The sequence below is a fragment of the Mastigoproctus giganteus genome, chromosome 7, assembly GCF_048544385.1.
Source record: "Mastigoproctus giganteus isolate SK-2022 chromosome 7, ASM4854438v1, whole genome shotgun sequence".
NCBI lineage: Eukaryota > Metazoa > Arthropoda > Arachnida > Uropygi > Thelyphonidae > Mastigoproctus > Mastigoproctus giganteus.
In genome coordinates this window covers 106,759,073-106,775,193 of record NC_143581.1, presented here as the reverse complement: position 1 = coordinate 106,775,193, position 16,121 = coordinate 106,759,073, and the positions used below count along the sequence as shown (strand labels likewise).

General features: G+C 37.1%; 1 protein-coding gene across 1 annotated transcript in view; it reads right to left on the bottom strand.

The window, feature by feature from the left end:
* Positions 1–317: 317 nt before the first annotated feature.
* The window catches only part of LOC150083132 (mitochondrial import inner membrane translocase subunit TIM14), a 121,855-nt gene continuing 106,051 nt past the window's right edge, over positions 318–16,121 (bottom strand). Inside the window, exon 7 of the mRNA XM_090377066.1 lies at positions 318–464. Within this exon, the coding sequence (XP_090233192.1) occupies positions 391–464 (74 nt within the window). The 3' untranslated portion in view covers positions 318–390. The remainder of the gene's footprint in view (positions 465–16,121) is intronic.

Sequence of the window (16,121 nt, the reverse complement as noted above, 5' to 3'; positions counted from 1 at the left end):
CGGTGGTCGTTCTCTGACCTTTCCACATCCTCCATATTTGGTGGTGAAAGGCTCGAACCCCGGTCTAATCAAAAAGCGTGTGCTACGCACTGCTGCTCCTTCCCACCTGGCTACAGAGGTGCCTCTGTCTGCCAGAAGGGATATCCAAATCCTGAGAAAGCTGTGGCATGACATTCCTTAAAGAAAAAAAACATATATACCCTGCATCACTGAACAAATTAAACTTGTAGACTTTATTTTATATATGTACAAATATGGTATCATATTAGTATCAGAACTTAAATTATGCATTAATTTTTTTGTATGCTGGGGGGGGGGGGGGGTAATATACAAAATTAACCAGCTGTGAATGGCAAGACTTACTAAAAAGCGCCTTAAATAGCGTATAATTTATGATCCACTTCTGCTTCCCTCTAAGAAATCCTTAGCCTCATTGATCTTTGCTGCTAGATAAGGGGAACCACCTGCAAAGAGAAATTTGCTATATTAATAGTACTACTTACAGTAAACCCCCGCTATTCGCGGGGGTCACGTTCCTGAGAAATGCTGCGAATACCGAGTTATGGCTCCCATAGTAATAAAGGGGTTCCGTTCCAAAGTATGAAATATATAAGAAAAACTAGTCTAAAATTTTGTCTATGTATGTATTATATGTACCTTCATAATATGACTATGTACATAGACAGTACATAGTGAAATGCAAGCATAAGGAATCAAAATGGAAATAAGAAACAATTTAATAATTAAATGTAATATTTATTAGAAATTTCAAACAAATCTTTCAATCCAGCGCCTTTGCTATAGCTAAAAACTTATCCCGCCAGTGCTATCACCAGTTTCGCTAAAGTGTTGATAAAGGAGTTTTGCCTTTTCACGAATGATGAGTGAACTTAACGGAATTTTATTTTGAGTTCAGTCTTCTATCCACAGATTTAAAGCCTTTTCCATTTTTTCTAATTTAACATCACGAGTTACGGAGCAAATTTTTGAAGCAATTAGCACATTTTCATGGACACTACGGCAGATATTTTCTTCCGATTTCTTGATTGATCGTACAGTTGACTAATTGATTTTATAATGTTTTGCCACTGACGAGACACTTTCACCATTAAAAATTTTGTCTAATAACTGAATTTTACTCGCTGATGTCATCACCTTCTTTGATTTTTTCACAATTCCCTTGTTATTCGTAGGCATATTTTTGTAGGGGTTAGAAAAGAACTTGTCTACAATAAAGTCACTTTTTTTCCGTTAACACACTCGAAAAAGTCTGTTTACACTAACACACTGCAAAACGGTAGATTTTTCACTTTTGTAAGCATATCAATTTATAAAATTAAAAGCAAATGACGAAACATTCCATGACAAGCGCATAACACATACTGAACAAGGATTAGAGAGAAACATCCACGCTTGTTATTTTGTCACCCCCCCCCCCACCCACCCACCGAGCGCTCTTTTGACCGGGAAAGATGATTTTAGCCACGCCCATGTTTTTTTATGGCGGATAATGTTCACAGCGATTTAAAATTCACATTTTTTTTTTAGGTTTCATTTTATATTAAATCAGCGACCGCGAATAGCGGGGGTTTACTGTAATTGTTAATACTATATTAATAGTATGAATTAATTAAAGGTTTTTTTTTTTTTTTTGGTTAACCAAACAGAATTCCACAAACAAGGTCTAAACTTGACATATTAATGTATATGTTATTTAAGGCTACATTTTCCTATATTTACCTTAATGTAACTAAATAATGCATTACTTTACAAATAGGCCATTAGTGTCAGATTGGCACAGATTGATCAAGTAACTTTTCACACTGAGAGAGCTTTGTCATTAAGGTCAACATAAGAGGGGGGAGCTTACCTGTATATAATCAAAATACAGAAACTTTCCAAACAACCCACAAACAGATAGCACTTAAGAAATGGCCCCAGCAAAGTAATGTGTCAAGTTCACATAATGCATACAACTTTCATATCAGTTTGAACACAAACAATGAAGAGAAACAAGAACACTTCTGGAACCATATCATTGTACAAGAATCTGACAGTTTCATACATTGTGTATCTAATTGGAAGAGGCGTTATGTGGTTTCTATCCATACGGGGAAAATTTATACTGTATATGCTAATATATATATAGAAAATAACATTATTACACCTCATGAAAATTCTTAACAAATGAGTTTTATTAAACTCATATATAATACAAGTTCAATAACTACACTAATTTGTTAACAAATGACGTTTCAGTATTCTTGCCAAACCCCATCTTCAGCCCATAATTGCTACAGGGAAATAGAATATTTATAACTCTATAGTTAAGTTAATATTAAATAGAAACATGATAATTATACCTACATACACTTTGGAGGAACTAGGCTTTTACTTCCTGCACTGTAATACAAACAACAAAAACTTGCCTCATGAGGGGATATAAAGAGAACCAGGTAACATATCGTTCGAGGTTATCAAGGCAGGATGGATGAATATCGAATACAGTGAGCTGGTTCCAGGTTAAAGACTTGAGCCAGTGATTCTACTGGAGTTCCAGATATCTGAATGGCATATCATCTCAAAAGGCCCGATGCTGTTCACCAGGTAGTATTGCATGTTATGGGGGAATATGGAATGTAACCATTTCTTCTATTGTTGTTTTGAAAATGTTGAAATATATGCTGTCAAAATTTGATCCCTGTTTTTTGTTAATGGAAAGGTCACTGAAGAGCTTAATAAAAAAGGCTTCCTTAAAGTTTCTTTTATAGTGTTGTTCTGTGGAGAATACAGATGTGTCCTTGTATTCCCAGAGATCGCCATATTGGAAGGCATGATAGACTGCATCCGATTCGTCAGACCTATCAGGATGTGCAGTACAGCCTACCAGCCTTCCATTGTGGCAAATCTGGTAATTCGAGGACACATCTGTACTCTCCACAGGTCACAAAACTACAAAAGAAGAACCAGCGAAGGTAAAGAAGGCCAACATGAGAACCACAGCAAACTTCGGGAAACTTACTGGACAAACTTGTTTCTCGCTACTACAGTTTCTCCCTGCATTCTAGGTAAACAGATGGTGTGTGTGTGTGTGTGTGTGTGTGTGTGTGTGTGTGTGTGTGTGTGTGTTATCGGTACTGGCAGCAGAAGTCAATAACGATGTATTGATTAGTTTTTTCTCATTATTAAAAGCAGATTATTGGAGTACATGAGTGTAATGCCTTCGCAGCTGAAATTTACTTACAGGTACAGACTGCCTCAGTCTTAGAATGTTTTTTCCCCCTTTCCTGCTGTTTTAAAATAGGAAAACAACTTCTACAGGTGGTGCTTGTTATCAGTAGAGGCAGCAGAGATCGTTATCCTATTTTAAAACAGCGGGGGGGGGATACCCTAAGACTGAGGCAGTCTGGAGGGTGTACCCATAAGTAAATGTCAGCCCACTCATGAACTCCAATAATTTGCTTTTAATAATGAGAAAACACTAATCAATACATCTTTATCAACTTCTACTGCCACTACTGATAACATGCACCATCTGTTTACCGAGAATACAGTAGTGGGAAACGAATTTGCCCGGTAAGTTTGCTGTGGTTCTCGTGTTGGCTTTCTTTACCTTAACCAAAGAACCTTTTAAGGAAGCCTTTTTTATTAGCTGTTCAGTGACCTTCCATTAAGAAAAAAAAAACATGGATCAAATTTTGACTGCCTATATTTCAACCTTTTCAAAACAACATTAGAAAAGGAAACAAAGAAACAGTTACGTTCCATCCCCCCCTCTCCCCATAACATATAATATTACCTGTTGAACAGCATTAGTCCTTTTGAGATGGTATGCCACCCAGAATCCAGAACTCCAACAATATCCCTCCCCAGCTCAAGTTTTTAGTCTCAAACCATCTTACCTGGTTCTCTTTATATAGTCCTGCATGCATGAGGCAAGTTTGTATTACAGTGCAGGAAGTCCAGTTCTTCCAAAGTGTATGTAAGTATGATTGTCATGTTTCTATTTAATATATTTAAATTAACCTAACTACTGAATTCTAAATCTTCTATATTCTCAACATTATATTATTGCAAATGTTTACATTCCTTAACTTAACATTAGTTGTAATTTTCATGTTTTGAAGAGTTCTTATATCTCCCCATAGAGAGAGAGAGAGAGAATCTTTTTTTGCACCACCTCTGGTTGTGACAGTTACATGATTGGATTGTGTTGCAATGTCCCTTCATGGCCAAAAAGCCAGGGGGTTAACACTTATAGAGATGATAACAAGCAGATATATTACAGAAATAAATTGCCATTAAGTGATATAGGACATAAAACAAATTAAATGAAATAACATCAAGTGATATAAGACATTAATAAAGATGACATAAAAATTACATTAAATAAATACTGGTGTAACGTAACACTTAGATTAAATTAACAAAAAGACACATTAAAGTCCCAATTTTCGTCTTTGCAGCTTGTAGGAGAGAACAGCATGAACAGAGGCAGTTGATGCACACACCGCTGGCTCCTTTCCCGGTATGTTCAGTAATTAATCGGAGCATTAAAGTAGCGAGTGCAGGGCATGTTGGCTTGGATGTGATGAAGAGAAGGCTTTTCATTTTGCAGACTGTCCGGACAGTCATTGACTATTCCTTACTGGGGGAAACCTGGGGTGAATTTGCATGTCACTAGATTGCTTCGAGGATGCCCTCTGTCTATGCTGAGTGATTGGAGGGCATGGGATGTGTGGGATCCAGAATCCTCTTCCTATAGTGTCAGTTAACCGCAAATTTCTCTAAATCAGCATCAATGCCCTGGATTCTTCCAATCATCTGGTAGGGTAGAAAGTGATCTGATAAGTGAAGGCGTGAGTGAAGAGGACAAATTGTTGGGGTGGCTCGGAGCTGGGATCCTCCAGCCACAGAGATCCCAGAATGAAGGAGATGTGATGAGACCGGTCGGCATCTTTATTGTGATTACCAGTCTCCTTTGTTCAATGAGAGAGAGGGCAGCCTGGGCATTCCCAGGGTCAGGGTCATTTCAGTTGTATGGGCTTGGGGTGGTATCCTGTGTTTGTAGGTTACCCAGTTGAGGAGCCAGTACTCTGCTGCCCAGATGGGTTTTGTGTTCGTGAGTAGCATTTATGGTCTGAAGATTGGATTCAGCAAGAATCCTGAGACATTCTCTGCTAACAAATTAGTGTAGTATTGAGCTTGCATTATATATGAGTTTAATAAAACCTATTTGTTAAGAATTTTTCACATGGTATAATCACACTATATTTATAGTATAAAGAGGTATTATAGCAGGAGTGCAATAGCACATGCTCTTTGAGTAAACCAGGGTTCAAGCCCTTAAGTGCTAAATACTGGACCAGTGTGGAAGAATTTGGCCCATTCCCTCAACGTGACTTGTTGAGGCCTACATCCTACAGTGGATTGACAATGGCTGCAGATTTATTTTATATATACAGTCAAAGCTCTGTATAACAACCCTGTAGGGGAATGAGATAAACAGTTATATCAATTGTTCCTAAAATCAGCAACAAATCAAGTAAAAGCTTGAACGTTTAACATAATTCTACTAATACAATATATTATAACTTATTTATAATACGTACTACAGCAAAAAAAGCCATTATCAATCCACTGCAGGATGGAAGCCCCCTCAACGATTCATGTTGAGGGAAATGGATCATAATCTGCCACACTGGTCCAGTGCAGTTGGCAGTCAAGGGCTTGAAATCAATAAATGTCCACATCCACTTCTGTGTAATTTTTGAAGCTTAAGTTTTCCTGATGATGCACATGCTGAAATATTTCTTCCCTATTATCAAACTGTTCTTTGCAATTAATAGAAGAAGCAGCATGCAAAACTTCACACCTTGTATTATTAAAGCCAGTAAATCCAGCATGTTTGAAGCAGTTTGCGACCCCTTTTTCATCAACTTCATCCTGTGTAGATGTCGATTTCGCATTGAATTTTGCTTTTGAGACAGCACAATTTTGTTTAAGAGCATTCTTGGGTAGTTTTTCTTTAAACACCAGATTACACGTTGATTAAGTGGCTGAAGAATTGATGTCACATTTGGTGGTAGGTAATCGACAGTGATTGTACGTAGGTCATTTACTTGACACTGGAGGGTGCAGCTATCCACAAACAGCAAAATTTTTCTATTCTTCTCGCTCATCGTATGATCTAAGTCTCCGATCTATTCTTCATAGATTTGTGATGTCATCCATGCCTTTTAGTTTGCTTGATACATTTTTGGTAATGTCTTCAAACCTTAAAAGCATCGAGGCTTCTGGGATTTCCCAATGATAATGTAGACATGTATAGTATCTTATGTAGGACGGCACCTGAACGAAAGTTCAACTCCGTCTTTGTACACTGTGATGGTTACAGAGCACTGTAACAGGCCAGAAATGTGTGTTGTTGTGTTGTTTCTGGCCGTTTTGTCACCAGGCAGGCGATCACCTGGAAAGCCTGCCCAGTGTTCGTCTACACCATGGGGAGGTAGGCCACAACTGCGCAGGAACCATGGCCAACCTCAACAGTCATGTACTGAATGTCCAAAGAGGGTTTGGAGCCATTCAAAAGAACTCCGTGCCAGCAAGCCGGCAACAGCGCACACACACACACACACACACATTCCCAGGAGACAGGACAGCAGAAGACGAAGAAATAAGGATGAGAATAGCATAAAGTAAAAAATAAAATAAAATAAAAATAAATAATAATAATAATAAAAAAAAAAAAAAAAAAAAATATATATATATATATAAGAAGAATATATATATATATATATATATATATAGAAAATATATGTATTAAAAAAAAAATTTTAAAAAAAGTAAAATAAAATCTTTATCCATTTCTTGCCCACATCTTTATGCAGTGCTGCCCAAAGTGGTCCACAAAGAGAAAAGGTGTATTGTCAAACAGAAGTAGTAATGTCATTCAATCACGATCAGCAGGAACAAATTCTAGATATAATTCTGAATTCTGTTAATCTGGAGTGGTGTCAGAAGTCTCTGGTAGATGACGGTATCACTGAGCAGAGGTTTGATAAAGGATCAGTCAGAGAAGTGCAGCATCTGTTAAAATCTTTGCGTGGTCTTGAAAGCCACAACAATTTTGTATATGACGTCATCAGGACGACAAGGCAGCGCACAGTTGTATTATGATTTATGATGCATTTTCAGTTTCATTTCTTGAATTAACATTGAGGTTGAGAGACTTCCTGCGATTAAAAGCAGCATTGCAGAAGGTTTGAAGGGCCTGGAAATTGTTGACAGAAATGAGTATCTTCTCACCTCCGGGACACAAGTTTGGTACTGTTGCCTTAAGAGCCGATCTTAGATCCTCGTAAATGGAGCATTCAAAAAGTACGTGAGGAGAGTCTTCCGGTAGCCCACATCGACAGGAGACTGTATTGGAAAGTCTGAATTGGTAGAGTTTTGTGTTAAGCGAACCATGCCCAGTTAGTATGTAGGAGGTTAGTTTTATTATCATTCCCAATGATAATAAAAAAAGAGGGAGCCTGTCCATGCTAGACATGGAGAACATGTCTAGCATGGACAGGCTCTGTTGTTTGGCTTTTTTTTTCCCCGCCACTACATTTCTTGCATTTAAATGTGTTTTATCCAATAGCAATTTAAAAAAGAGTCCAGTTGCATCAGCACTGAAGATATCATTGCAGTCATATGTCAGCAAAACATTTCTTAAATGATGTTCCTTCTATTCGTTTGTAGTGTCAATGTCCACAGCTGCACTTTGGCCACACGCTTTGTTGAAAGACAGTCCATGACGAGTCTTAAATTTCTGGAACCATCCATCTGAACTTTTAAATTCTTCAATATCCATTCGAATTCGATGCACAAACGATTCAGCCTTTGCTTTTAAAAGATTACCATCTACGGGAACCTTTTTGGACGCATCATCATCATCATTAGCCATTCCAAAAGTACCTTTTTCAAGATCCGGATACTGATTTCTGCTAGTCCTAACAGATTTCTCTAACTTTCAATCTTTTTCTGATCTTTCAGAATAGTGAACAGAGTACTCTTAGGAATGCTGAACTGTTTGGTAACATCAGTCTTAGAATGCACACCATTATCTATAGCTTGCAAAATCCTAATTTTACACTGGTGTTCAAAGAAAGTGCATCACCTAGGAATTTCACATTTCTAACCCTTTTTCGCGATGATATGTTACATTAATGACTAGCAACACAAATAGAAACATAAACAAAAGATATTTATTAATAGTTAAGGCAAAGCTAAGTAATATTTGACAGGTGCTCTCAAAATATTCTAAAATGAGAATCTGCAACCTATATACAACAGTTTTGATGAACACGACAATTATGGCTGAAATGTTATCGGAAGCACCTCAATTTGCTTCAGTTTATCATTTTAAATGGAAAACAAAATGAAAAGTTCGCCAGGTCAAACTAATATTTAGTTGAACTGCCTCTGGCCCTGATGACACCGTCGAGGTATAGACAAGATCAAATTCTGAAGATAATCAATTGATAGTTCGTGGTTCCAAACATGAATTATGGCTTCCTCAAGTTCACAAAAGGTCTTTGGTTTCTTTCTGGCAACTGCTGATTCCACACGATGCCAACAGTTCTCTATAGGATTCAAGTCCAGGCTGTTTCCTGGCCAGCTAACAATTGTAATGTACCATTTTTTCACCTGTAACAAATGTAAACACATTACTGTTGAACCTCTAAAGCAGAAATGAAGCTAAAGTAACTACAGAAGTGCCTACTTACACTTTCCGCCTGATGACAAAGAGCAGAGTCGTCCTGAAAGATGGTTACTTGGCAGGTTGAAATGATCTCTAATGGTTGGCAGCAGTTTGCCTTCCAATATAGCCAGGTATCCACTGGCATTTACAGAAACCTTTATAAACTACAGGTGACTTACTCTGCGATACGAAATGCACCCCGATATCTTTTGGCTGGTAGGGAATTTCACTATAGACACCATACAGTCTGGATGGCATTCTTCACCACATGTATGGTGAATCGTTTATCTCCCATCAGAGCCATACAGGTCGAATTTCTTATCCTCTGAGAAAATAAGACTTCCACTGCTGGAGGGTCAATTCGACATGCTCCTTACGCCAAATTAATCAGGTCTTTTTCATTTTTTGTGTGAGGAGGGGCTTCTTCTTAGGACAACAGGCTACAAGTCCATTTTTGAAGAGGTGTCTTCTGACTGTTACTGCACTTGCTACCACTCCTGTATGTTCTTCCCATTCTCTTTTCAGCTCCGACGAAGAAGCTTTACAGTTTTTAGGGGCATAAGTACTTCAAAATGCAGCCCTGTTTTGGCATAGAGACTTGTTTGCATCCAGTTTCTTTTTTCCTATGAGGCAGAACCAGTATTCTTGAGTTTGGAAAGAAATCTACTCACTGTCGACTGATTACAAGACACTCTATAAGCAATATGATGGGAAGAACATCCTTCCTCACATAAAGCAACAATAGCACTCATTTTTCGTGGCATCAGCTGCACGTAACTTGCCATCCTGACACAAGTAAGGAATGACTGCAACTCTTGCAGAGCATGCTTATATGGCTGAAGGTAACAGCTGATGCAATATTACTTCATTACCTATGCATGTCAATCTTATCTGATGCAATCTGTAAGAAATATTGCCATATACTTATGTTATTCAGACAACAATTACAATTTTAAGGGAGTGATGCACTTTCTTTGAACACCAGTGTATGTGTGATTGGCAAAGCTATCCGCTTCCTTGGAGCAAATAACCAATAAACATACACTCTTAACTAACAAAATAAATTTCTAGCTGAAGTTTATTTCATTGCCACACTGCAAGAAATGAGCATGGGAAATCTTAACAAATGATTTCTCGCAGTAAGGCTGCAAGCTCGTCAGTTACTTCAATTGGGACGAGTTACTCTCGTCCCAATATATATGAAGCTTTCTGTCATTTTTAAACACAAATATTGTAATAAAAAAGTAAAAATTCAGAATAAGAGGTAGAAATTTATGGCTGTTATAAGGAAATCCTTTTGTTTTCAATGAATGTAAAATAGCATTAGGTTAATAAGAAATTGGCCAGGACAACCACATAGGAAGTTAAAAAGACGGCCGCTATAAAGAGCTTCGACTGTAGTAAAAAATTTTACAGTATAGATTGTGTATCAGTCAGCAATATATGTTAATGTCAAATGAAGTTCTCAGAAACAATAAGCTTAAAATTATGAAAAATGCATGTTGTAATGAATCACTTTCTGTCAATATTAAAAATTTTGTTGTTTGTACATTTTAAGCTGTTATAGAGACTGTATTCCTCCCCTCCACAGTTGGGGAGTTTAATTACTTGATAAATCTGAAGTTAAAATTCAAATATGAAAAAATATAAGGTGGTAACGATACTGAATAAATAATCCTATGCTACAATATCAAAAATTGGTCAAGCAGGATAGTATGAATCCCAAGAGGAAAGAATACTCTAAACTTATTTAAAGAGACCAACTGTTGTCTAGGCCTGATTTTTAATTCGATGTATCATTAGTTACTACTAAACCATGTGATTTATGAATTGCAAATCTACATTGCTAAATGACATTGCAGCTTAACAATTTTAAGGCTGACTTTTCCAAACTTGCTACTAATTGGCAATTTTTCCCCCTTCCTTCAAGTCTATTTTAGAGAAAATATTTGGACTAGATTTGGCTTTAATTTAACCTTTTAGTAGTATAGTTTTTATATAGCTGAAATTTAACCTTTTGTCTAAAATGACTAATTCCATAGGTAGAATGACATTTTGTCACAATTCTGTCAATTCTGTAACAATTAGTAACAATTCTGTCACTAAGTAGTATTTTGAATAACAGCAGTGATTGTAAAACTGAATACAATTCTCATTAAATTTGCATGTTTAGCTGCAATATATATAGCCATTAAAATATATTCTAATAAACATCAAGAAATTAACTCTTCTTCAATTTAAGAGTGTGTATTTTTGTGCTGTAACCTTTTCCCATTTCTTAATTTAAAATAATAAGTTTGCTTCATATAGGAAGAGCTTCCAGCTGTGGCCAAATAACTTCACAATATTGATACACCCCACTGGTGAAGGTTTCATGGAATTCAAAAAAAAAAAAAAATCAGCATTATCTCTCTCCATACATCAAACGTTCCATAAAGAGTGCAACAACAAATAACAAACAACAACAACTGTGAGGAAGATGTATGATTACATTTACTAGAGAGAAACTATAGATGTAGAGTGAGACAACCAAAATAATTTGATTGATTTTTGACCAAGAAAAAAACTTTTATCACTTTGGACTCTGGGTAAAGAACAAATAAGACAGATGGAAACATTTCAAATGTAGTCTGGGGATAAGTGTTATTACTAAAATCATTAGAAGACAAAATATATGGATTGAAATGTAATGTTCTGGATGAAAGTTTGTTGGTTGTTTTCACAGATACATCAAGCACTTGGGCCATACTGTGCAGTGCATTCACAGGCTGAAAAAAAGCTATGAATAATTTTTGGAGTAAACCTTACTCCCTCTGATAACTACAGCCAGCCCTTTAAGAACAGGGTGGGGTGGATGCTCTCAAAGGATTTAAATTGGGGGCCACATAAAGCTCTCAGTTGCCCACATCAATGCCACAGATTGCACTTAATCATCAGGCAACACAGCGGCAATCCCAAGGCAGAATGCACTAGTCCCAAGGAGCTAGTTGTTGTCGGTGACTCTATTATCAGGAAAATGAGAAATATATTGTGCAGAAAGGATAGGTGGAAAAGGACCAGGGTATGTCTGCCATGGGCAACAGTTAATGACATTGTAGAACAGATATCATCTTTTAAGGGCACAAAATGTTGTTGCACACATTGGGACTAATGAAAATTTGAAAGTGTCTGCCATTCTGCCCAGACAATAGGAGGAAGTATATGATAAGAGCCTTGTCAATCAGTTTGGCCCTGGGGAGATTGTGCAAGGCTCATGGTATAGAATTTTTCTCTTGTTACAGGAGAGACTACTTCTGCAGGGATGGGATACACTTAAATAGAAAGAGGACAAGAATATTTGCTGATGCTGTTGGGGCAGTGTTAGGCGGGTCAGAAAAACTGCTAGCTAGGGGGAAGGATACACAAACTAATAGATTAACAGTAACCACAGGCAGAGGTGAAAGTAATTCTTGCACTGCTTCTATTGGAATGAGCAGTAGCCTGGAAATCAAGGTATAGGGGATTTCAAGAACTGCTAGGAGTCATCGTGGAACAAGTAAATATATGAGATGTGTTCGGGTAACTAAGAGTAATAACAGGTGCATGTATTCTAAAGCTAGGTGTATAGTAATTAAATTCGATGAATTTGAAGTGCTGGTCAAGACATAAAAGTTGTTGTTGTTATTTGGTTTTTAGAAGCATTAGCAACTAAGGCCATACTGCTCCGGGGATATGCGGTGGTCATTCCCTGACCTTTCGGCATCCGTATTTGGTGGTCACGGGCTCGAACCCCGGTCTAATCAAGAAGCGCGTGCTATGCACTGCAGCTCCTGCTCACCTGGCTATGGAGGCAGACAATCAAAGGTGGATATTGTTGGAATATGAGAGACATGGTGTCCCACAGATATAAGGAATGCAGAATTTGCGGAGTACAGTGCATACAGAAAGAATTAGGGGTTATGCTATTAGTTAGGAAACACATACAATCTAAAGCAGTGCATCCAGTTGACATGGGTGGCCAGTGCAATGTTGAGTCAGTTTGGTGTGACATAAGCACTAGGAATGCAAAAATATTAAGAGTAGGAGTGTGTTATAGGCCTAATCACTCTGATGAGTACAGCGAACTGCTGTACGGTAAAATAGAATGGGCCAGTAAATCAGAATATCTTATAATGGGGAATTTTAATATTCCAGATATTGACTGGAACTTGTCACGGAACATAAGAGTGATCTATTCGCCATGATTAGACAGCTCGGTAAATTTACAATGTTCTCAACTCTGAGTGCCAACGAAATCCGTTGGGTGTGCTTGCTTTAGCTATTGTACAAGCTACAAAATAAGGGTTGTGATATTAGTGAGGACGATGCATGCGAGCGACACTGACTTCATGCAGAAGGTGACGCTAGTGAATGAAGATGCTGTGACTTGTGCAATACACTTCAGGAAGATTGTAGATGTAATTATGAACATATTGCAATCAAAATATTATAGCCCTTTTGGTCAATTTTACGTGGTCAACTTTTTCAAGCGCATAGAATTTGAACATCGTGGTAGTGCACACATGCATATTTTGCTGTGGCTAAATAATGCACCCAAAGATCCTTTGGGCGAGAACAAAGAAGACAGCATCACAGTGACCGACGTTAAGTGTCTGTCTTCGCTAGCGAGGCTTCAAACTCATAAACGTACATTCTACATTTACGTTACAAGAAAATAATGGTGGTTAAGCAACAGACATGTCGATTTGAAGCGCCATTCATACCTTGTCACATGAATGGTGCTTCAAATTGACAAAATTGTCAGTTCCATGCAAAATCACCTAAAAATCATGATTTTCGGTGTCGATCAAATTACCAAACTGGATATGATGTCATTGACACCTCTTTCGTCCCCTTGGAATTCACTATTCTGTTACGATTTTGCAACACATAATTTTCTTGTTGCAAAATCGTCAATTCCGGTTTGTCAGACAAATCCAAAAGCCAGAATGACGTCAAATTAAGCCATTTCCGTGTTGCAAAATTGTGACAAATTGGTTTTACTTCAGTCCGAAATTTAGTAGGCACCGCCAAAGATTCATATCAAAAACTACAGAAGGTAAGCATAGGTACAGCTCCAGGAGTGGATAATATACAGCAATACCTCACTTAGCATGAGTTTCACTACAACACTGTTTTCAATTAAGTTTAAGTCGAAAATTTACTGTACATATTTAGATTCGTACGCTAGATATATGCTGCGTTGTTGTAGCCTAGGTATGCATACATATATGCTGTGGTGCCAACTCTATTGTCTTGCATGCACATGTGCCAATATGTGAAGGGAACTTCAGGCAGTCAGCAGCAACGTGCAACAGTATTCCATATTCTTAATTCCATCCTGACGAGACGACATTATAGCTTTTCAAACTTTTCATTTTTTCAAATTTTAAATACAATTGAAAATATATTTGCATGTTGGCTAGAAATCACTGCCAACAACATGTGTTGTGTTTAGCAGCATGTTTTGCCCTATTTGGCAAATGATTTCACTGGTTTTGAATCACAAATTCAGAGAATTGCCGAAGACATTGTGAAGATCGGAAAAGACTTGGGATTCGAAACTTTGGACACTGCCAATGTACGTGACTGCATTGACTCACGTGTCAAATGACTTAGATGATGCAACTCTCCTTGAAATTGACAAGTAAAATACATATGACGAAGAGGAAAACAATTCTGAAGTGGATAACACTGAAGTGGCACCAAAAAAATTTTCAACAGTAGAATCGGAGAAAGTTTTTTGGGGCGTTAGACATGGCCTGTGAGGAGATTATGAATGGAGATCCATATGTTGAACATAGCATCAAGATACAGGAAATTTTACTAGATGGGATTCATTGCTACAAAGACTTGTAGCATCAAATCTCATGAATACTGAGAAAAAGAAGAGACAACTTCACCAGACTTTATTATTGAAATACAATAAAGCTTTTTTCTCATCTCATGATGTTACCTCTTCATTAATAAAATTTTTGCAATATTTTTTATTTCAAATCCTTTTAATTGGCTATCAAGCACAAATTGTTTATAGATTTATTATATATTTTTTTTTATAGACTGTTTCTCTGGTATGCATTCAATTAAAACCCATTATAATTATATCAGCACAGTTTCACATAACACAGAACAGTTTTGGTACCAATTATCAGTGCTATGCAGAGTATTGCTGTATATGCTATTATGCTAAAGAAGGCTGCATGTGTCCACATGCAGCCTTCTTTAGCATGAGATCATCATTAAATCCAGGGAGATCCCTGGATGTAACAATGATCAATGAGATAAAGGAGGAATCAGGAATCTGGAATTTAATAATGATCTCATCATCAATGAGATCATCATTAAATTCTAGAGAGATCCCCCCCCCCCCGGAGTGGAGAAGCACTAACATCTATGACTGTATGATCTTACTCACCTTCACAAAGGAGGTAAGATCACAGAGTCTCTGATTTCATTCTCTTACCTGACAAATCTAGTTAACTCATCGGCAGGTGTACAAAGAATTATTCTTCCTCTAAGTGCATGGGATCACTTCAACCCTGTGTGCCTACTTTTGAAAAATCAGCAAAAAATAATTCGGAATTGTTTACTTTTTAAATTCACCTATATTTTCTGAATACAACTGTTAAAAATACAATATATTTTTAACATTTGAAATAAAGACTATTTAGACTGTGAGTCTATTTAGTCGGTGAGTGAAATGCAAACTTAAAAACCTGCACACTTCAATGAATACCTGTAACTGGCCACCAGCCTGTTAGTAACAAGAACACTAACATCACAACAGTCTAATTCCGGATAATGCTTCAAAGTCAGAAAGCCAGAGAGCATTACAAATTGGAGAAAAGTATAGGGCGGTAAAGCCAACTTGATATCAATAATTGTAAGTGAAAAATGCCAATGAACATGCATATAATTAAGTTTAAATTAATTCATGAATTTTTAATAACTGGGCTATAATTAACAGAGATTGCTGTAATTTTCAGTGGAGAAATCAAAGAAAGCATTTTCTATAACAGCTAGGATGGAGTAGACAAAAAGCACCAACTGCTGAAAAATTGCCTAGGGATTAATCAACCCAGACTTGTAACTCAGCACTAATTGTTATGAAAAGTCATGAAACAACTTAATTTATCTTGACTTCAGTAAAGCTTTTTATACAGTTTCTCTCATGAAGGGATATTATATAAACTGGAGCAAGAGGAGAGAGTCATAGTAATAGCAGTAGCAAATGCAAGCTTATACAGAATTCACCAAAAAAAAAACAAAAAAAAAAAAAAAAAAAAATTCCCTTTTCACCAATCAATCCCCAACAACAGCTTATCCACTTCCACAACATCAGATGGAAGTTTCT